The 24,992-nt window shown below is 33.4% G+C and overlaps 1 protein-coding gene across 5 annotated transcripts in view; it reads right to left on the bottom strand.

Annotated features, from left to right (window-relative positions):
- ROBO1 (roundabout guidance receptor 1) overlaps positions 1-24,992 on the bottom strand; it is a 1,079,496-nt gene that overhangs the window by 72,697 nt on the left and 981,807 nt on the right. For all 5 annotated transcript variants that reach the window (XM_020284809.2, XM_076000874.1, XM_012737156.3 and 2 more), the window contains 2 exons: positions 14,605-14,729; positions 12,248-12,419 (listed from right to left, as the gene is read on the bottom strand). In XM_020284809.2, the coding sequence (XP_020140398.2) occupies positions 12,248-12,419; positions 14,605-14,729 (297 nt within the window). The remainder of the gene's footprint in view (positions 1-12,247; positions 12,420-14,604; positions 14,730-24,992) is intronic.

Below are 24,992 nucleotides of genomic sequence, written 5' to 3' on the forward strand. Positions count from 1 at the left end.
TATTAAGATTTAAAATTCTGTATATTAATTAAAGTTTTAAAAAAAGGACATAGAGAAGATTCTAAGAAGTTGCCTGATTAAAGGAACTAGTTGCCAGAGTAACTAAATTTTGGATGCAATAATTTTCAAAGATAGATGTGTCATGTTCAAAGTTTTATGCACCAGAGATTTTCATAAGATAGAGTCACACTTCAATTTGTTCCTCATTTATCATGCAATAATTGTTAGTTTCGTGCATTAAAAAAAAAAAAAAAACAGGAAAGCAATGGAGTGAAGTCAGCAACTGTGCCTTTCCATTCTACCCTTCCAATTCTCTTCTATGCCTTACTAGTGTGAAATTTTCTAATACCAGGGGGTATATTAGAATGCTGGAGTTTGTAACTTGGCAGGAGTGTTTTAGATACTCCATGGTTGAAAAATCTAGGCCAATGATGCCTTTGCTCAAAATTTAAAAGTCTTTTGTGCATAATCTATTGAGGTTGGCTAAAATAAAATTAGAGGTCCCTCCTGATAAGTATGATAAAAAAGAATGAAAGTATTTTACTGCATTGGGGTTTTTATAAGACCACCTGTATTCCCTTGATTATAAGAATGAATGAATATGTATTTCCAGACATTAAATAAATTGGTCACAGAGTGTTTCTCTATAACCGATTATCATTAAGTCCAGTAAAAGCATGGACACAAATAATATAGTATCTGTGGATTTATTCAATTTTCTATATCTTTATGGTTCTTTGATATTTTCATCACATTTAGCATCATTCCATCTCTCCAATCCATATCAACCCAGTTGATATTTTTTTCTGCCATTTATTTCTGCATAATATACAATTTATAGATTAACAAAAATAAAGCAGAAAAAGGATCAGGTCCATCATTTGCCATATGTCTTTGGGTAAGTTCCTTAAAGTTTCTAAGTCTCAGTTTTTATCTGTAAAATGAGGATAATAACAGCTCAGGGGATTGCTATGAAGATTTAAATGGAATACTAGACATGAGATTGCTTTGATAATTGCAAAAGGTTCGACGTGTGTGTGTGTGTGTGTGTGTGTGTGTGTGTGTATACATATATGTACTGTGATATTACCACTTATCTCTTTTGGTAAAAAACTAATATATAAATCAGAGATGAAAGATTTAAAAGTTCATTAACACAATTCCATATTTTTAGGTTAAAAAAATTAAACCTTTTGCTGTTGTCACAGATTAGAATAAAATACTGATGGAATGTTTAAACTTACACACACCAAAGAATATAGTACATTTATGAAACAAACGTCAAATTAAGGTCTAGAATCTTACATTGGAATTATTAGAATGAATTATCAAATAATAAAATAGAAAGTTTAAGATACAGAAATGTTTAACAATGTGAGTAAGTACATGGACCATGAAGTCAGAAAGATGAAGCAGAAATGTTCCATATCTATTCTATGCAATACACTAGCCAATACCTACAAGTGGCCACTGAACACTTGAGGGTGGCTAGTGTGATTGAGGAAGTAGATGTGTAATTTTATTTAATTTTAATTAATTTAAATTCAAATTTAAATAGTCATATGTGGTATGTAGATATCAAACTGGACAGTGAAGACTTATGTTATAAATCTCAGTTGTGGTACTTATTATCAGTGTGATTTGGCTATAGCTCTTCACTATCCACTGCCTCAGTTTCTTTGTCAGTAAAATGAGGTGTAGTTAGATTTGAAATTGTTCATGTGTGAAAAGTTCTTAGCACATAATGTCTAGTACTAAGTAAGCACTGAATAACTGTAGCTTATTATTAAGTATTAGTCTAATAGTAATATTGGTGTTAGTAGTGATAGTATGACAGGTGTAACAGGTGGTGTTACTGTATCACAGTAAGGCTTATAAAAGTTTGCCTGTCTTTTCCTCAAATTCAATGAAAGATTTCAAGACTCCTCAAATCAGGATATATATCAGAATGTAATATTTTGGCTCCTCATAAATAATAATCATGAAGGCTGTTAATACGTATAAATATATTAATGAAATACTTTTAAGTGAAAAAGAACACAAAATAACATAGACATGCTGGTTCATGCATGAAAAATTTACACATATACCAACAAATATCACAGTTATAGATCACAATTATCATCCATTTACAAAGTGTTTTCAAACATCATATCTTGGAAATCTATGAGTTAGGCTGAGAAATATTATTATCACAGGAAACTGAAACTCTGAAAGCGCAAGTGACTTGTCCAAATCAAATAGTGAGTAACTGGCAATTCTCCCTTTTCTAAATGTAAGATAGCATACTTTGAGATGTCATCTATACCTTTTATGAGATGAATATAAGTGATTTAAAATTTTATATAGCATATAATAATCATTAAAGTACTTTTTACATTTTAATAAAGAGGAGAAGAATTTTCAATTAAATAGGAGACATGAATTTGTATCTTCCTAAGTCAAATGCGATTAGGGATATGTCACAGCTATAGAGAAGCACCATTTCAAAGACAGCTACTATTCAACACTTCCATGCCTCATGTTTTATTATGCTATTGCCTTTGTTCAGTTTGCAAACAATAAAAAGATTAAGAAGCTAAAGTCATAGTCTCCAGAAAGTACTCTGACTACTAGCCATCGTCTTGACCTAACTTAATAATGTATAAATATTGATATTGCCAACACTCACAATAATTGTAGTTTTACCTATGAAGAATGATTCTATGGTTTCAGGTTGTTTGTATAATATCAATAAACTCCAAAATAAAGAAACACAACTTAAAAAAAAGAATACCAAAAGAGCAAACACAAAACTACCTTAATGTCTCTCCCCCAAAGTGGTAGAGTGAACCAGGACATTTAGTGTTGGGAGTGAATTGGCTACTAGGAAGGAATTCCAAATTCACAAATTTAGGATTTGTTTGGTTTTTTAAAAAGTTTAGTAAGAATTTCATGAAAGATCTAGTCTTACAGATTAAGCAATCCATGATGTCACGTCAGCTGGCACACAGAAATCTGTGCTTTTAATTCTATGAATAGGAGATACTTCAGAATATTTTAGAGTAGTTTTTTGGGGTCTTTTTCACGTATGACTATATACAAATTGCCTACAAAGTTACAATCATAAATGTATGTGCACTTCTATGTTCTACTTTTTCTACATATTGGTTATACTAATCATAATCAAACTCATTACATGGTGTTCACAATCATGATTTAATAGCTATACTGTACTTAAGACACTGTAGAAACACTGTAAGTCATTCAAATTTATTGGCACCAGTACATGTATATGAATCACAGACAGAAACAAGAATTTGAGCTTTTTTTCTATTTCAGAATATTATGGGGGTACAAATGTTTTGGTTACTTGAATTGCTTTTGTACTGCCTGAGTCAAGTTATAAGTGTGACCCTGATAATGTACACTGTACACATTAGGTATGATTTCACCATCTTCCTCTTCCACCTGCATGATTTCCTTTGAGTTTTATTTTAACTGTGGACATGAGTGTTGAGTGGTTAGTTTTGATTTGATAGTGAGTACATATGGTGTTTGTTTTTCCATTCTTGCAATACCACACTTAGGAGGATGGTCTCCAATTCGATCCACATTGTTGCAAAAGGTATTAATTCATTTTTTTATGGCTGAGTAGTACTACATGGTATACATATACCACATTTTATTAATCCACTCATGAATTGATGGCTACTTGGGTTGAATCCATATCTTTGTGATTGTGAATTGGGCTCCAATAAACATTCTGGTACCTTTATGATAAAATGACCTTTTTTCTTTTGGGTAAATACCCAGTAGTGGGATTGCTGTATCAAATGGTAGGTCCATCTTAAGTTCTTTGAGGAATCTCCATACTATTTTCCATAGAAGTTGCACTAGTTTGCAGTCCCACCAACAGTGTATAAGTGTTACTTTCTTTCCACATTTATGCCAGCATCTATTGTTTTGGGACTTTTTTTTTTTGAGACAGAGTCTCACTTTGTTGCCCAGGCTAGAGTGAGTGCCATGGCGTCAGCCTGGCTCACAGCAACCTCAATCTCCGGGGCTCATCAATCCTACTGCCTCAGCCTCCCGAGTAGCTGGGACTACAGGCATGCACCACCATGCCCGGCTAATTTTTTTTTTGTATATATATTTTTAGTTGGTCAATTAATTTATTTCTATTTTTGGTAGAGACAGGGTCTCGCTCAGGCTGGTTTCGAACTCCTGACCTTGAGCAATCCCCCCGCCTCGGCCTCCCAAAGTGCTAGGATTACAGGCGTGAGCCACCACGCCCGGCCTGTTTTGGGACTTTTTGATAAAAGCCATTCTTAATGGGGTCACGTGATATCGCACTGTGATTTTGATTTACATTTATCTGATCAGTGATGTTGGACATTTTTTTCATATGTTTTTTGGCCATTAGTCTGTCTTATTTAGGAAAGCTTCTGTTCATGCGTTTTGCCCATTTTTAGTGGTTTTTTGGATTTTTTCTTGCCGATTTGCTTGAGTTCTTTGCAGATCCTTGTTATTCGCTCTTTATCAGATTTATGACATGAAAATATTTTATCCCATTCTGTAGGTTTTCTATTTGCTCTGTAGATTGTTTCCTTGGATGTTTAGAAGATTTTTAATTTAATGAAGTCCCATTTATTTGTTTTTGTTGTTGCTGTGATTGTCCTTGGGACCTTCTTCATAAATTCTTTGCCTAGGCCAATATCTTGAATTTTTATAACATTTTCTTTTAGAATTCTTATAGTTTCATGTCTTATATTTAAGACTGTTATCCATCTTGCATTAATTTTTGTGAGTGGTGAGAGATATGGATCCTGTTTCAATCTTCTACATGTGGCTATCCAATTTCCCCAGCACCATTTACTGAATGGGAATTCTTTTCCTCTGTGTATATTGCTGTCTATGTTGTTGAAGATCAGATGGCAATATGTGGATGCTTTCATATCTGGTTTTCTTTTTGTTTCATTCATTGGTCTAGGTCTCTATTTTTGTGCCAGTCTAATGCTGTTTTGGTTACTATATAGCTTTATAGTATAGTTTAAAGTCTAATGATGCCTCCAGAATTGTTTCTTTTACTTAAGATTGATTTGGCTATGTAGCTCTTTTCTGGTTCCAAACAGAGAATTGTTTTTTCTAGATATGCAAAAAATGATGTTGGTATTTTGATTGGGATTGCATTAAATCTATAAATAATTGTGGGTAGTATGGATATTTTAACAATGTTGATTCTGCTGATCCATGACCATGATATGTTTTTCCATTTGTTTACATCATCTACAATTTCCTTCCATAACGAATCTTAGTTCTCTTTGTAGAGACCTTTCACCTCCTTGGTTAAATATATTCCTAGGTATTTCTTTGTAGCTATTTTGAAAGGTATTGAGTCTTTGGTTTGATTCTCAGCTTGACTGTTATTAGTACATAGGAATGCTACTGATTTGTGTACATTGATTTTGTAACCTGAGACATTGCTGAATTTATTTCTTAATTTCAGAAGTCTCTTGGCAGAATCTTTGGTGTTTTCTAGATATAAGATCATTTCATCAGCAAAGAGTGATAGTTTGACCTCCTCTTTCCCCATTTGGATACCCTCAATTTCCTTTTTTTGCCTGATTACTCTGGGTAGAAATTCCAGCAGTATGTTGAATAGAAGTGGAGACACTGGGCATCCTTGTCTTGTTCCTATTCTGAGTGGGAATGCTTTCAACTTTTCTTCATTCAGTATGATGTTGGCTGCGGATATGTTCTATATGGCTTTTATAATTTTGAGAACGTTCCATGTATGCCTATTTTGTTAAGAGTTTTTATCATAAAAGTATGCTAAATTTTGTTGAATACTCTTTTTGCATCTACTGAGATGATCATTGATCTCCCAGATGTTTATTGAGCTTCTTGTACCTTGATATCTACATTTCTAGTAAGACCAAAGAAGTTTTCCTCAATTATTCCTTCAAATCAGTTTTACAACCCTTGTGTGTTTTCTTCCTCACCCTCAGGGATGCCTATAATTCATTTGTTTGGCGTCTTTACATAATCCCATATTTCTTGTAGGCTTTGTTCCTTCCTTTTAATTCTCTGTTCTTTATCTTTGACTGACTTGTTTGATTTGAAAATATTGTCTTCAAACTCTGACAGTCTTTCTTCTGCCTGACCTATTCTATTCTTAGGACTTTCCACTGTGATTTGTGTTTCCTTGAATTAATTTTTCATGTCCAGAATTTCTACTTGTTTCTTTAAATAATTCGATTTCCTTAGTGAATTTTTCACTCATTTCCTGAAGTCTTTCTTTCTTTCTTTCTTTCTTTCTTTCTTTCTTTCTTTCTTTCTTTCTTTCTTTCTTTCTTTCTTTCTTTCTTTCTTTCTTTCTTGTGGTTTCTTTGTATTGGTTTTCCATTTTGTCTTGTATTTCACTGAGCTTACTTATAATCCATGTTTGCAATTCTTGATCTGTCATTTCAATATTCTGATTTTGGTTGATATCTATTGATAGAGAGCTAGTGTTCCGAGGTGGTCTTTCATGGTGATTCTTCATACTTTCAGAGTTCTTTCACTGATTCCTTTTCATCTGGGGCAGCTATTGCTTCATATTTTTGGATTTTCTTTTGTTTAGATAGGGCCTTTTTGCTTCCCCTCACTCATACATGTAAGTTTGTAGCATACATTGGGTAAGAACTTTTGGCTTTGCTTGTGGGTTCTTTGATGGAAATCTAGGTTTTGGGTGGATGCTTTGGTTATAGATATCTTTGGTGTGGCAGTTATCTCAGTTGCTAGTTGTAGGAGTGGTGAGCTATGTAATTGGGCAGGTTTCCTATCTCCCTTTGGTGAGGAAGGATGGAGGTCTTTGAAATCCTTTTGTTTTCCCCATCCCTCTGGTAGTCTTAAAAGTATTAATTGTAATGGCATGCCCAGTGTAATCTCTTAGACAGTAGATAGTGCTTGTGGGTAAGAATCAACCACACTCTGTATAATTGACTCATTAAATGCTATAAAGGGCATGCAAATGTACCTCCCTGTCAGTAGGTGGTGCTTGCCAGAAGGAACAAGCTATGATATTATTTTTAGGTCCTGTGACTGGCTCTATTCTCTCTGGAGAGGCACTCAAATCCTCCAGGTGGTGGGTGGGGCCCTGGAACTTCAGGTGAGTTCTTATTCCTTACCACAGCAGAGCTGGGTGGGGAAGTATGGCTGGGTGAAGCTAGGTTGGGTGAGCTTGTCCTTGGGCTCCACAAAAGCTGGCAAGGTATCTGTTTCAGCAGGGGTCAAAGGTCTGCTCCCACTTTCTGAGCTAAGCTGCTAGGAAGGAGATGAACTGGTTCCACCTGACCAGAAATTCTGCTTGTGGGGGAAGAGCCATCTGAGATTCACACTCTAGCAATCTGGAGTGGGCCTTGCTCCTCTCTGTCCACCCGTGATCTGCATTTTCCTCCTGGCAATTTGCTGGCTGGCAAAAGCTCAAGCCAGCCAAACTCTCCCATGACTACGATATGGGTTGGGAGGTTCCCTGCCCAGGCTCCCAGCTGAGCTGAGAGAGTAGCCCTCCTGTTGCGGGAGGCCCCCCACCCCAAGAGCACACTGCAGCTAGGACCCACATTGTACTCTCCCTCCTGATCTGCCTATGTGGGCTCCCTTGCCTCCTAAGACTAATTCACAAATGTTTCCTCTGTGCCTGCATTCAACATGATCAAGACTTGGGAGTACAGAATCTGGCCTGTGGGCTAGTTCCTGGGCCCCCAGGATCAATCCCTGACCATGCCATGGAGAAGCACACTGGTACTGAGTTGCCCACAGGGTGCCTAAGCAGGTTTGTTGTCCCTCTGCTTTGGGGAGTGTACCACTCTGATGAAGTCACAGAGCAAGCAGCACCAGAGTGGGCCAGCAGTCAGGGAGCTCACAGTCTGAGCATTTCTCACTTCACTGCAGGGCTCCAAGAGGTAAGGTCTGAGCCCCACTCTCTGTGGAAGCCTTGGTGTTGTAGATCAATTATCTCTCTTGGCATCCACAGCTCGGGGGGGGCAAGATGAGTCTGGAAGGAAGAAAGCTAGCACTCTGGTCATGTCTGTCCCTCTCTCTGGGAAGCCACTCACCCAGAATGTCTAGGCACTGGAGTCACACAAATCACTCAGCTACCCACTGAACCCCTGTGGCTCCTGTCATCTGGGCCAGAGTTGGGAAATGTCTGTGTGGGAATGAGTAAGACAAAACCTGAGGAGTTGAAGCCCCTTGGAGAGGACAAATGCACATGGTGGGAAGAGAAACAATATGGTGCCTACTGTCCTAGTTCATGTCTGTGAAGACAGGAGGCACCCCAAGGGGCTGGGAGCCTGGTGCCCTGTCTACAAGAAGCTCCAGGTCACTGGCAGCAGCATACTCTAGGTTCATGTAGGAGCTAGATGCTCTTCCCTTCCTTCTTTGTATCATCCTCTCATTCAAAAAATAACTATTGAGCATGTAGCACATATCTGATCCTGGGTAGATACTGGGGATATATTTGATTTGACTAGACAGACAAACATCTTGCTCTCATGGAACTTAATATCTAATGAAGAATATAGGAAAATGAACAGAGAAGATAAAAATGTATATGGTGCAATCTATGAATATATGGCAGAGATGAGGGTATAGAACCTGTATTTGAAGAATTAGTGAATGCTTTTTAAAGGAAATGGAATTTCAAGTTAATGGAAACAATATGTGCAGATGTTTTAAGACAAATGAAAAACATGGCAAGCATTAATTACATTGAGGGCAGGTGAGCAACAATGTGTTCAGAGCTGAGCTCGTAGGGGGTCAGATAATAAACTGTAAAGCACATTAATAAATACAAACTTTATCCTGAGAACACTAGGAAACCTAATAATGAAGTCAATATTTTAAAAAAATTCTTCCAGAATTACTTGAAATTCAAAAGTATTTATAAAAATCCTGGCAAATATCACACTTGGTAGTGAAATATTAAAGGCTTTCTCCCTGAAGTTAGGATTAAGAAAAAATATGTCCACTATCACTAGTTCCACTCATTATATCAGAGGTCACAGACAATGCAGAACAAATTAAAGAAATAAAATGTACAAATATTGAGAAGAAGAAGCAACACCACCTTTTTTGCATTTGACATATTATGTACATAAAAACTTCAAACTATCTACAAACTATTGAAAATAATAAGTGGATTTAGCAAAGTTTCTAGACACAAGATTAATATACAAAAGTCAATTGTACAAGTAGGCACTTGTCTTTTACAATTCTAATGAAATTTAAAATGTATACATATAGTCAAAACAAAAAATTATAAAATACATTAGATATATATCTACCAACATATATGCAAGACCTCTACCCTGAAAAGAAAATATTATTGAAAGAATTTAAAGAAGACCAAAATACTTAAGAGATATATGTGGGGTATATACTATATTCCTGAATTAAAAGACTCAGATTGTTAAGATGTTAATTGTCCTAAATTAGTCTAAAATTTAAATAAAATCAAAATTAAAAACTCAGATATTTTTCTTTGTTTAAGGGGTTGGTTTTTGTGTGTATCAAATTTTGACAAGTTTATTTTAAAATTCATAAGACAATGCAAAGGATCTTTAATAACATACCTAAAACAAGAAAAACAAAGTTGGAGACCTACACTACCAGTTTTTAAGGCTTACTATAAAGCTACAATAATGAACACTATATATATATATATATATACATATATATATATATATGTATATATATATATATCGCCATAAAGAGATAACAGGAACAGGTTAGAAAGACCAGAAATAGACCCACATATGTATATTTACTTGAATTGTAATAAAATGCCACTGTGATTCAGAGGAGAAAGGACAGTCTTTTCAATAAATGATACTACAACAATTAGTTTCTATATAGGGGAAATAAAAATAATTTTGATCCCTAACTCACACCATACACCCAAATTAATTCAAGGTGGATTGAAAATGTGAATATCAGAGGTATAAATAATAAAGCTTCTAGAATAAGACATAGAAGAACATCTTCATGGCTTTGAGGTAAGACTAAAAGTAACCATAAAATCAAAAATAATACATTGATCCTCATTAAAATTAATTACTTAATCCTTAAAATCATCACTAAGAGAATGACCAGGAAGGAATATTAATATTTACAATACATAGACTTGTATCTCAAATATATGAGAAATGAAAAGAAGATAAATTAGTCTACCATATATATGTACACCATAAGGTAAATCAAGATAATTTGATTTCACATGCCAACCAACAGACATATACAGAAACATTTAGCTTTATTAAAAAAATCCTAAACTGGAAACAATCCATTAATAGGAGATTAGATAAATAAATTGCATTCTATTTATGCAATAGAATACAACACAGAAATAAAAAAGAATTAACTACTGTTAAAAACACAGTGAATTTTACTGACACTATTTTGAACTAAAGTTGTCATACATAAAAGATTTTCTCCTGTCTGAGTTCATTTAGCTAAGTTTCAAGAACAGACAAAACTAATCAATGGTTATCAAAGTCAGAAAAGTGATGATCTCTGAGAGAGAAAGGCTTATCGACTAGAAAGGAGTCAATAGAAGCCTTCTGTGGTCCTGGCAATGTTCCACATCTTGACTTGAGTGGTCATTTCATAAATAAATTTATCAAGCTGTGTTAGTTTACTCTACTTACTTTATAGTATGTCAATGTACACAGTCTGGAAGAAAAGAGGGGTCTTGGGAAAAAATTCACAACAATAAGGAAATGTAATTTGGGGGAAAGACAAGAAACAGGCATGAAGTTAGCAGACTGTTCCAGTTTCAGATTACAACTGACTAAGACTAGATGTTAAAACTGAGATAAAGACAACTTGATGGATTCAAAGATTACTAAATGGATATAGAGATGAGAATAAATGAGGACTCAAAGATGACTTCACAGTGTCTTATTTTATTTTATTTTATTTTTGAGACACAGACTCGCTTTGTTGCCCAGGCTAGAGTGAGTGCCATGGTGTCAGCCTAACTCACAGCAACCTCAAACTCCTGGGATCAAGCGATCCTGCTGCCTCAGCCTCCTGAGTAGCTGGGACTATGGGCATGCACCACCATGCCCAGCTAATTTTTTCTATATATATTAGTTGGCCAATTAATTTCTTTCTATTTATAGTAGAGACAGGGTCTTGCTCTTGCTCAGGGTGGTTTTGAACTCCTGACATCAAGCAATCCGCCTGCCTCGGCCTCCCAGAGTGCTAGGATTACAGACGTGAACCACTGCGCCCGGCCCACAGTTTCTAATTAAAGAAGAAACTGCCATTACATTGAATGTTTAAGTCATTATCTGAAGTTTAAAAAAAATTAAGCAGGATGAATGCATACAGTATGCATCTTTTATTCCTGTTTCTCTTCTTTTATTCCTGTTCCATTTTTCTCATTGAGAGAGGATGTTTCTTTATAGGCTCTTTCACCTACTTTTTGTAATTGAAAGTAAAAAAATAATTCTGATTGCTCCAGTGAATTTAGTTTTAGAAACAACAAGCCTCTTACCACTATAATGATTTTAGTTTTATTTTTAATTTGGAAGAATTCTTTACTTGTAAAACTTTTTTGATTATATGCACACACACTAATATATATATAATGTATATATACACATGCAAAAATAAAGAAAAATACATAAAATATATTTCATGTATTTACATTTTTAAAAATTTTTCTTCTTTGTCAACTTCTCAAATTACCATTACTCTTCATCTTATGATCTGGAGATTTTCTCTATCACTGTGACTTTACAGTATGTTTGGCATTAATTGATCATATTTAAGGGAATTGTTACAATAAAATCACATTAAGAAAAACTTATTCATTATCGTAAGTTATAAGTTGTTAGATTTTTCAATTTATAACCAATTCATCTTATCTCCTTAATTTAGAGGCTAAAGAAGAGAAGATAATTTACACTAAAAGATTATACAATAACTTTTAGTTTTCTGAAACATGGAAACATTCCTATGTATATCTAGCTATTCAATATAAACTTCTCTTTGGATAATTATTATACTCTTACGAATCTGATTTGATGCTAGAAATTTACAGTATATTTAAATTAAAATAAGAATAACTTTGAACTCATTGTACCCACCTTTGGTTTTATACCAAAATAGCTGTAAGAAAAGTTATAAAGAAAGTTGCAAATAATTATATCCACTGGCACTCTCTTTAGATCCTAAGCCAAACTTGTACATTTTAAAATAAAATGCTTTACTTTACCATCTGTGACTTCCAAATATGCCTTTGTGATGATACTTCCAGCAACATTTAAGGTCTGGCAGATATAATAACCAACATCAGATCGCTGGACATTAGTGATAGTGAGGTCACCAGTCTGGGAGACCGAAAATCGGCTGGATGACTGTGGTGGCTGATAGGAGAAAAGCAGATTCTAGAACCCAGAATTTGGAGAAGGGGGGAGAACAAAAGTAAGTTAATTGCTAGGTTTCAATATTTTGGCATATACAAATATACATTAAAAATATATATATTATATATAAGTATACACATATACATATATATGAACACAAGTTAAATATTCTTTCATCACATACCCACATAATATAGATATGTATGCACATAAATATCTACATATACATATACACACAGAGTTTAATAATATAACATCAAATAGAGTCATTTAAGATTTAAATAATTCTCAATATTGATATATATTTTTATAATCATCAGTTTTCAAACAATACTAGATATATAAGGATATTAGGTCCCATTAGAGTAAAAGCATATTTAACAAAACAAAGATAAAAGCATTGTTTTACATATATATGACTATTAAGGATATAAATATTAAAACTTTTCACATATAAAAAAACTAAAAGTTAAGCAAATTCTGACAAATTAAATTCAAGGATACCATTTTGGCATGACAACAAGCATCTCTGTTAACCAGATATTATAAATATTCACTAACCTATACCACACTTTTAACATTTCCATATCTTGTTTCTCCTTTTAAATGGTAAGAATATTTGTTAAGGGTTTTTTAAAAATTTATATATTGAATTTAATCAAAAGACTGTGCTTGTTAGAGGAAGTGTATATTTCACACAAAATAATACATCATGTCATTGAATTTTATGAAATAAAGAATATCAACTATTTTTTCATAACCAAAAAAGTTACTTTTTAAAAAAAGTTTTGGTGCCTTTTAACATATACCATTTTGTAAAGATTTAATTACTGTTGTATATATATATATTCCCAATGTCAAAATTTTACAAAAAAATGAGTTGAATTATTAATTTAAACCAAAATTCCTTGAAAATTGTTTAAATAACTTTGATGAATCATCTAAATATTACTCTATTAATATGATCCAGTGGATTTACTCTTATTGCTACATAGATTTTCGGACATAATGTACAGACAATTATTCCTGCTCTATTTAAATATTTTGTTTTTTCTTGTCTTTAACTTGTTTTTAGTAAACTTAGTTCTTTGAGGCCAAATGGAACGTGTTAGACCCCACCAAGATACTAAAACAAATGAGGGTCTATCTACCATAAGCAAGGCACTGTTTGGCTACCAAAGTGCAAACAAAATCATACTTATAGCCATGATTCAAGCATTATAAGTGATCCATGTAACAAAACACATTTGTACCCCACTAATACTTTGAAATTTTAAAAACGTGACCTTGATGGCATTGCCTAAGAAAGATTATTGAGTGCAGTCAGTTAACTACCTGTTTGTTACTCATAAGAGCGCATTAAAAGCAAGACCATGAAACAAAAGACCTAAAATTGATTTAAAAAAAGTAAAAGAGGTCAGAAATAACTATGTTAAAAATTAATAAAATCATCTTTTACAAATATCAGAAACAAGTAAAGTGAAATGTTTCGCGAAAAAGTGAAAGTCATTAAGAGATAAAATACATTTTAAACTATTTAAAAATATCCTGTTTATTAAACGGAAGTCCAATAGTGAACTTAGAGATTGAAAGAGTATAAATCTTTATATTCTAATTTCAATGTATTTAGACAATTCTGGTTTATAAAGTGCTTAGAGAGTAGGATTTGATAGCAAATGGTGATCATCTAGGATAGTTTTCAAAGAATTAGAACAGACTGAACTATATTGAACATGATATCTATGTTAAAAGACAATTTCATATAGTTTAATGATTCAGAAGGCTCTTCATCTTATACTTTAGACTCTCTGGATGCTTTCAAAGAAATCATACTGTATAATTATCATCTCTGTTTTAAACGTATGTAAATCTCTTTTAATATGTAATTCCAGATACTTTAATAATAGAAATGATAATTAATTAAATTATGCTGAGAAAAAAGGTGTAGTTTTTATTTAATGTGGCTGAATTAGAAATAAAGGTAAAATTTATGGGATAAAATAAAGACTGTTCTATATCTCACTTTAAGAAATAAAACAATGAAGACAATTTTGTCTTCTATCTCATTGCTCAAATTTTCTGGGTCACACAGAGTTTTCTAAGGTTTCTTAATGTGACAGCTATATGAGTAAGTAATACATTGACTTTTCTTATCATATATCTCACACCCACCTTTGCTGATTAAAATATTAGAAAAAGGTTGTACCTGACTCCCCTCTCTCCTCCAGAAAATAGCTGGTTGTGGGTTTCCAGTTGCTTCACATTGAAACGTTACAGTTCGTCCCAAAGCAACAACCTGGTCACGGGGTTTCACAACAAAATGTGGAGGTTCTAAAGGAGATGAAACAAATTACTCTAAATCAAAAGCATGTGGTTATTGTCTTACTTGAGACAATTTCCTGATATTCTAAGTACTGCCTTTATTTTATGCATATTATGTACAATAGTAACAATGTACCGATTCCATCCCTAATTTGACACTAAATTGTTAAATACATATTTATAGAATGAAATAGAGTTGTTTTATGAAGAAGTTTTTTATTTTCTGACCTTCTAAGATTAACCTCCATATTAAAAAGAATTCTCGAGCTACAATTTGACCCTTTGTGTCCAAAGTATACCTGAAATTTGTATGAATAAATTATTTTTTCTCATTTAGATCTGCTTAAAGGTGAATGAACTTTAATCATACACACAAGGACCTCCTGATGTAAGCAGGTCCCAAAATGACTTTAACTCAAAAGCTCCTGAAATGGTACCATGCAAATTATAATCATTTAATATCTTCAGTCCAATTACTTGAATAGAAATGAATTTAAAGCAATAGTGGAGTCAAATGCCTCCTTCATTTACATAGGCAAGGGCATGATCAAACAGAATATATATGGAAATGAGGGCAAATTTGAAACATCTGCTCATCCTGACATTATAAATACTGCCAGCTTTGTCCAAACTGTTTGATTTATACAGACTTAAATGGCCATTTCACCCAGCAATAAATAGAGTGTCAGAAAATTGTGTCAGTTACATTGAGTGCAATGGCAGCTGAAAACATTAGGTGTGCTGATGGAGTCACCCCTGAAAAAAAAGATGCTTGTTTTTGGGCTGCGACGTGTGCTTGGAAAAATGTACACTGAGCTTAAGTCTTTTTACCTAATGTTTACATGGTACAAATTCATTTCTTATCAGCTGTTGAAACACCTAATTATTCTCTTCTCTTGTCTCAGTTCAAATTGAAGTAAAAGAATGTTTCAAGCCAGACATTTTAACAGTTTATAAAGGACAGTATTCTTCTACTCCATTTTTAAGACTTTTCCATTAATTCTAACCCTTTGTTTCAAAGCATTTTCAGTTATTTATATCAGTCACTCAGGGTAACTCCTTAAAGAGAATATGAATCAAAAATTATATTCAGATTATGTCTACAAATATCACTACTCTGCTCACAAGAATATGGGATTTTCTTTGTTATAGAAGGTCAGTATTTGAAAGGATACTTTTCTCTTAGTTAAGATTTTTCTGGTCAAACATATTAAATATATATGTATATTATATATCACATAATATATAAATGTATAGATTTTTTGAAATTTATAAATTTTAATAAAAATACCTGAAATGTACTTTAATCCAGGTACTTGAATATATAGGTCATAAAGGAACATTAAAGGTTTTTTAATATGTACATTAGTTATATATATATATATATATATAACTATATATAAACTTATTACACACACACACACACACACACACACACATACATAAAACCTATAAAACCTCTTAAGAAGTATACATAAAATGAATTGTGGATGATTGCTTGGTGGCAAAACCAAAGAAAGTAATTAGATCTCCTAACTTCCAGATTAGTATTCTTTCTTCTATACCCTTTTTTTTTTTAAATTGAGGTTTAGTAGAAATTATACCATTTGACTACAAAATTATAGGAGACCTGAAAAATCAGGTCAAATGCTTTCAAATGTGCTCTAACTTATAGGGAAGAAAATACGAAGTTAGGAAATATAGTTTAAGTTTAATTTGGTAACGCTGGAGTTCTAGGTTATAATTTTTTTTAGAAAAACTGTGATTGTAATTGAGTGCCTTACTCATGAATTTAGCAAACACTATCATTACCCAGGTATAATAATAGTCATGTCCATCATTGCTTGGGGATTTTCTTCCAGTACAAATGCATACAGAAGCATTCTATTCTTTAAGGGTTGGAATAATTTTGATGTAGAAATCAGACCAAGAAATTGAAAGGATTGACTTGATAAACTAAATCCAGACTAGAGTTTGGTTTGTTTCAATGAAAGAAATCCAAATGATTAATTAGATAAGTGGGAGAATATGACTTTCCAATATGCAGGGAATTTGAGTAGGAAAATATAAATGTTCAAACAACTTAGTTAAGTAAAAACTTCGGGTGGTCTCTTTCCTAAATCTCAGAAGCATGTCTAAGAATGCGTGCCAGAATCTATGTTTCTTTTATAAAGTGCCAGTTCTCCTTAAACCTCAAAGACTTATTGGGAACAAGGAATACAAACCCTTATGCTAACTACATTTATCCTGAAGCAATCCTTCCACACAGGATATTTGCCTGGAAATGAATTTGCTGTATTTTGTAGGCATATTCTCAAGCCAACATCAACAGTGACATCAGCCACAAGATATGTCTTAGAAATATAAGTTTAAAAATTCCCCTTGAACATGTATGTTAAATATCAGATGTAGATATATCTCAAAGAAAAGAATTTTAATGGAATAAATATGCTTCTATCAATTGATCACCATTACATATCTATTGTGATTGAAAAGGCCATTAATCATATATACCTACTTTATGGTTATAATGAAATATTGAAATTTTTTGAAGCTACATATTTAAACTTGATATTATCAAAAATATATAACCATGTTACCGATATTATTCATATTCAGTATTGAAAATTTGGAAAATTGGATAAAGAGTAAAAAAAAGAAAAGCTATCCATAAGTCTACCATGCAAATTAGATTTTAGCAGAGAATGACGGGACCTTCCCCTAAGGTAAATTCTTAGAAACCTGATGGCTCATTATTTATATGGGAACAAATGTTTTTCAAAGCAAATTTTGATACACTTTGGACATATCATGTGGTTATTTCTTACACAGAATGAAATGAATCTAACACATAGAAATGAAAATGAATGCAAACATTCTTAAGTATGAGGCTATCAACCAACAGAATTTTTAAAAACTATTATTGAAAAATAGTTATAAAAACTCAGATAGACATGAATTTATAAACATATTTTGAACCAGAAGAACCCCAAATCATTCTCTCAGCACATATTTTTATTTACTCTTATGACATGTGAATTAAAATAGTATTTAACCAAGATACTATAACTTATGTTATTATTTATTTCAGGAAAGAAGAACAGGATGCAGATCATATATCATTTAACAAGACATAAAGTTAGCAACCCCATTACCTTCACTCTTTGTCACAGTTACCCATACTTCCTGCAGACTTTATTCTGTGCAGTCTGTCTTTGTGGCCAATGACAAGTAAAACATGGAGGCTGATTGGTTGAAGGACATGGAAGGGTATGGATGGAAAGGGGAAGAGAAGTTCCAGTCACAGTGACACGGTGATTAGAAGATGGCCAATAAAATGTCAACTTACCAGACCCAACTAAAACAAAACAAAAAAGAAAACATGGAATAAATTAAAATAAGGAAACAGAAAATGAAACAGAAAAAGTAATAAGATTTGACTCAACAATGATCTTTCTTTTAACATGAAGAACACATTAATATTTGGATATATGGCTCACACTACCCATGCATGAATATTTGTTAGCATTTTAAGTATAATCATGAATAATTTAAGAAAAATAAAAATGAATCTTAAAATCTCTACTATGATTAAATGGGAGAACTACAATGGATGATAGCTATATAATTATAAAACATTTTTCAATGACTTTACATTTTGATACCAGATGACAGGTTAGATAACTACATAAGTAATGGGGTTAAAAACATTATAAATCTTAACTGCAATGACCATATAGAAATCAAAATTAGCATCTTAATTCACAATAAAAAAGTGTTAAATCTCATAAATCCATCATCAGTTTAACTTTTAAAAGGTTTCTGCCACCAATGATATTCTATTAGACCCATGCTTCTCATACATTGATAAGCTTATGAATCACCCTAGATCTGGTTAAAACACAGATTTTATAGGTAAAAGGTATGACCTCAGATTTTACATTTCTAACATGCACCCAGGTGCTGCTGGTTCATGACCATAAGTTAAGTAGTAAGGCTATTAAAAGGTGTCACATTTAAATTTTTGCATATTTTATTTGAGAAGACGCATAGAAAAGTGTGAATATATTATGAGAATAGAGAAAATTTTATAACCCTATCTATAAGTCATAATCATAGTACCTGTTTTCAGTGCTGAAAAATTGGTTATTTTAATATAAAAAGCTTAAGTGATATACATTTAAAGTACTAGAAAACAATTATTTTGTTTATTTTAGAAGCAAATGTAATTACTATTATACTAGAAACCCACAACACATTTTACTCAAACAAATAACTCCTGTATATCTTTCAGCAAGTCAAAATTGATTAGACTTGATACCCACTCCTATAGATTAAATAAATGCTAAAGACTATTCCTGGTGCAGTTATAAATTAGAGAGAAAAGTTCTCTTGCATATTTTGCCATGCATGCAAAATTTAAAGATAATTAATGGTATATGTATACCATGGAGTACTATTCAGCTCTAAGAAACAACGGTGATATAGCACATCTTATATTTTCCTGGTTAGAGCTGGAACCCATACTACTAAGTGAAGTATCCCAAGAATGGAAAAGCAAGCACCAGATATATTCTCCAGCAAACTGGTATTAACTGAGTAACACCTAAGTGGACACATAGGTACTACAGTAATAGGGTATTGGGCAAGTGGGAGGGGGGAGGGGGGGAGGTATATACATACATAATGAGTGAGATGTGCACCATCTGGGGGATGGTCATGATGGAGACTTAGACTTTTGGGGGGAGGGGGGGAAATGAGCATTTATTGAAACTTTAAAATCTGTACCCTCATAATATGCCGAAATAAAAAAAAAACAAATAGAAAAAAAAAAACAAAACACATTTTAACTCACATGTTCCCTTCAACATGAGTAAAATAATTTGCCTTTAGTTTTCATTTTACAAAAAAAAAATAAGAATGATTTTCACTCACTCAAGTTATGAAATTAAAAAAAGAAAACTTCTAATTTACAAAGATTTAATGCTTATTATAGCATCATCAGCTCTGCTATCCAGATTCAAAAACACAGAGTGGATAGTAGGTAGTTACATTTTTTGGTACCTTAAAGATGATCTCTTTTAAATCATAAGAAGAAATATTTAGGAACTACAAAAGAGATAACCTGAAAAATGATAGCAATAGAATTTTGTTTTGAAACAACAAAAAGTTGTGGAATTGTTGTTTAGATTAATCTGTGAAGATAAATTTGATCTTATGAGATGGAAGCAGTTAAAATAAAGCCTTATTTAAAGTCAGGAGAGTATAGAAAGGATTCCTAAATATTTTCATGTATTTTCAAAATTCCTTAAATATTTCAAAAATATGCAATATATTAAAAACAAGAGAATCACTGGGAAGCAGCTCATTTAAAATTTTAAAAACATCTTTTTGATTATAATTTTATCATGCCATAGGAGTAGAATCCTTTTATCAATATGTTAAGTTTATGTTTATGTTAATCCTTTATCCAATATGTTTAAGAACTTCAGACTAAAGCATTTGCATATCACATGGCTGACAAATGATAATTGAAAAAATATCTTATAGTCCTTTAAGGATCTTAAAAATTTTCTAAGAACATCATCTAAGATAGAAGCTCCTAAAACATCTGAGGTTTTTGAGAAGACTGCATCTTGAATGATCATCCAAACTTTTAAAAACCATGATTATCAGGAAAGATTCCTCTTATCTAAATGAAAATATGTGTGTTCACAACTTAAACCCTGCCCTTTTATTTGTTCTAGTTTCACTAAGCAAATAAAAACAGTAATATTGTACACATAAAATCTTTTTACTCGCTTAAAGAAAATTTCCATCCCTAACTTTCTGTGCTAAAGAACAAATTATAGAAATTTCTTTAAGTTTTCCCCATATTTCCCCTTTCCCTACATTTCTGCAGCTTTAAAAGTCAGGAGCAACTCTATCCCAAGTACTTTTTCTTGCTAAAAAGAGGAAAAGCCTGTCTCTGTGTCCCATAAAACTATAAAATGTTGCTGGAAGTGACCTTAGAACTTATCAGTGTAACCTTTTGCACAAGAAAATAGAGAACCTAAATAGTTAAATAACGTTCTCAGGGTCACAGACGTTAACCAAAGACTGGCTTGCAAGCCTCCTGACTAAATCCAGGTCTCTGTACAAATTTTCTATGGTTAATCACTTAGTGGAGAGCTATAAGCAACAGGATACAAAGTATATTTGATTTTACATTTAAATTATCATAAACAGTTGTGTAATCTAAAATCATTACTAACAAAATCATTACTATATACATATATGAAAACAATTTAAAGAATTCCTTGTGATGTTATAAATCTTTTAAGGATATTTAGCTATAGTTTTAAAAAGGTTTAAAAACTAACAGGTGACAACAAAGCAGACTTAAAGCTGTTAGAAGTTTAATTGTTGCAGTAAAGAGTACTGCAATCATTTTTTAAGGGTGAACCAATTTTCATCATTTCATCACTTGAAATCATTAAAATATGTATAAAATACTCATCTTTTTGAAACATGAAAACAATGTATTTTGACAATATTTTTTACAGTAAATACAGGAAATAGGAAAATAAAACAACTTTTATAAGTGAATATATTTTTAAGAGATTTTCTATTTTATTTAGCTAACATAGCAACATTAGCAGTATCTCCAGTAACAGCTCTAATTTTTTTTTTTTTTTTATATCGGAGAAATTTTGGAAAGGCATGAGGAATGAGAAAACTTGATATAAGGCTGAGTTTGTACAGAAAGCAACTGTTTTTACCAGTTTATATTTTGGGTGGATGAAGGGGAATGATGCAAAGTTTAAAAAAAGAACTATATATATATACACACATATATATATATATATATATATATATATATATACACACACACACACACACACACATATATATATATATATATATATATATATAGTTTTTTGGGTTTTTTTTGAGACAGAGTCTCACTTTGTTGCCCAGGCTAGAGTGAGTGCTGTGGCATCAGCCTAGCTCACAGCAACCTCAATCTTCTGGGCTCAGGCGATCCTACTGCCTCAGCCTTCCGAGTAGCTGGGACTACAGGCATGTGCTACCATGCTCAGCTAATTTTTTCTATATATATTTTTAGCCGGTCAATTCATTTCTTTCTATTTTTAGTAGAGACAGGGTCTCACTCAGGCTGGTTTCAAACTCCTGACCTAGAGCAATCTGCCCATCTCGGCCTCCCAGAATGCTAGGATTACAGGCGTAAGCCACTAAAATATATATTTTATATATATATATATATAAATTCATATAATACATATAAATTTCATAATTATAAAACTTCCTAGTGCCTTTTGAGTCTAAAAGACAAAAAGGACAGATGTCTTTAAAAATATAGGAAGGAACAGCAATTAAAAATCTCCCTAAAAAGAAAAGTCCCGGTCCAGATGGCTTCACACCTGAATTTTACCATACTTACAAAGAAGAACTAGTACCTATCTTGCAGAAACTATTCCACAACATCGAGAAGAACGGAAACCTCCCCGACACCTTTTATGAAGCGAATATTACTCTGATACCAAAACCAGGAAAGGATGCAACAAAAAAAGAAAACTACAGACCAATATCCCTAATGAATATAGATGCAAAAATTTTCAACAAAATCTTAGCTAACCGAATCCAGACACTTATCAAAAAAATAATCCACCACGACCAAGTGGGCTTCATCCCAGGGATGCAGGGATGGTTCAACATACGTAAATCTATAAATGCAATTCACCACATCAACAGAAGCAAAAACAAAGACCACATGATCCTTTCAATAGATGCAGAAAAAGCTTTTGACAAAATTCAACACCCTTTCATGATACGAACACTTAAGAAAATAGGCATAGAAGGGACATACCTAAAAATGATACAAGCCATATATGACAGACCCATAGCCAACATCATACTGAATGGGGAAAGATTGAAATCATTCCCACTTAGAACTGGAACCAGACAAGGCTGCCCACTATCTCCACTTCTGTTCAACATAGTGCTGGAAGTCTTGGCTACAGCAATCAGACAGGAAAATGGAATCAAAGGTATCCAAATAGGGGCAGAAGAGATCAAACTTTCACTGTTTGCTGATGATATGATATTGTATCTAGAAAACCCCAAGGATTCAACCAAGAAACTCCTGGAACTGATCAATGAATTTAGTAAAGTCTCAGGATACAAAATCAATACACAGAAATCAGAGGCATTCATATACGCCAACAACAATCTAATTGAGAACCAAATCAAAGACTCAATTCCCTTCACAATAGCAACAAAGAAATTAAAGTACCTAGGAATATATTTAACCAAAGAGGTAAAAGACCTCTACAGGGAGAACTATGAAACCCTGAGGAAGGAAATAGCAGAGGATGTAAACAGATGGAAATCCATACCATGCTCGTGGATCGGCAGACTCAATATCATCAAAATGTCTATACTACCCAAACTGATCTACAGATTCAATGCAATACCTATTAAAATCCCATCAGCATTCTTCACAGATATAGAAAAAATAATTTTACGCTTCGTATGGAACCAAAGAAGACCCCGAATATCAAGAGCAATTCTAGGCAACAAAAACAAAATGGGAGGCATTAATATGCCAGATATCAAACTATACTACAAAGCTGTAGTAATTAAAACAATATGGTATTGGCACAAAAACAGGAATATTGACCAGTGGAACAGATGTGAGAACCCTGATATAAAACCATCCTCATATAGCCATCTCATCTTTGACAAAGCAGACAAAAACATACGCTGGGGAAAAGAATCTCTCTTCAATAAATGGTGCTGGGAAAACTGGATAGCCACCTGTAGAAGGCTAAAACAGGACCCACACCTTTCACCTCTCACAAAAACCAACTCACGCTGGATAACAGACTTAAACCTAAGATATGAAACTATTAGAACTCTAGAGGAAAAAGTTGGAAACACTCTCCTAGACATCGGCCTGGGCAAAGAGTTTATGAAGAAGTCCCCAAAGGCAATCACAGCAGCAACAAAAATAAATAAATGGGACATGATCAAACTACAAAGCTTCTGCACAGCCAAAGAAATAGTCATGAAAGTAAACAGACAACCTACAGAATGGGAGAAAATTTTTGCATCCTATGCATCCGATAAGGGACTGATAACTAGAATATACTTAGAACTCACGAAAACTAGGAAGAAAAAAATCAAATAACCCCATTAAAAAGTGGGCAAAGGACTTGAACAGAAATTTTTCTAAAGAAGACAGAAGAATGGCCAACAAACATATGAAGAAATGCTCAACATCTCTAATCATCAGGGAAATGCAAATCAAAACCACAATGAGCTATCACTTAACCCCAGTGAGAATGGCCTTTATCAAAAAATCTCCAAACAATAAATGCTGGCGTGGTTGCGGAGAGAGAGGAACACTCCTACACTGCTGGTGGGACTGCAAACTAGTTCAACCTCTGTGGAAAGCAATATGGAGATACCTTAAAGCGATACAAGTGAATCTACCATTTGATCCAGCAATCCCATTGCTGGGCATCTACCCAAATGATCCAGTGACACTCTACAAAAAAGACACCTGCACTCGAATGTTTATAGCAGCACAATTCATAATTGCAAGGCTGTGGAAACAGCCCAAGTGCCCATCAATCCAAGAATGGATTAATAAAATGTGGTATATGTATACCATGGAGTACTATTCAGCTCTAAGAAACAACAGTGATATAGCACATCTTATATTTTCCTGGTTAGAGCTGGAACCCATACTAAGTGAAGTATCCCAAGAATGGAAAAACAAGCACCAGATATATTCTCCAGCAAACTGGTATTAACTGAGTAGCACCTAAGTGGACACATAGGTGCTACAGTAATAGGGTATTGGGCAGGTGGGAGGGGGGAGGGGGGCGGGTATATACATACATAATGAGTGAGATGTGCACCATCTGGGGGATGGTCATGATGGAGACTCAGACTTTTGGGGGGAGGGGGGAAAATGGGCATTTATTGAAACCTTAAAATCTGTACCCCCATAATATGCCAAAAAAAAAATTAAAAAAAAATATAGGAAGGTATAAAAAATTACATAATTGAGAAAAAAAAATTTTTTTTTTTTTGAGACAGAGTCTCACTTTCTTGCCTAGGCTAGAGTGAGTGCCGTGGCATCAGCCTAGCTCACAGCAACCTCAAACTCCTGGGCTCAAGCAATCTCCTGCCTCAGCATCCCGAGTAGCTGGGACTACAGGCACGAGCCACCATGCCCGGATGATTTTTATATTATATATA

Source organism: Microcebus murinus, chromosome 1, assembly GCF_040939455.1.
Source record: "Microcebus murinus isolate Inina chromosome 1, M.murinus_Inina_mat1.0, whole genome shotgun sequence".
In the NCBI taxonomy this organism is placed as follows: Eukaryota; Metazoa; Chordata; class Mammalia; order Primates; family Cheirogaleidae; genus Microcebus; species Microcebus murinus.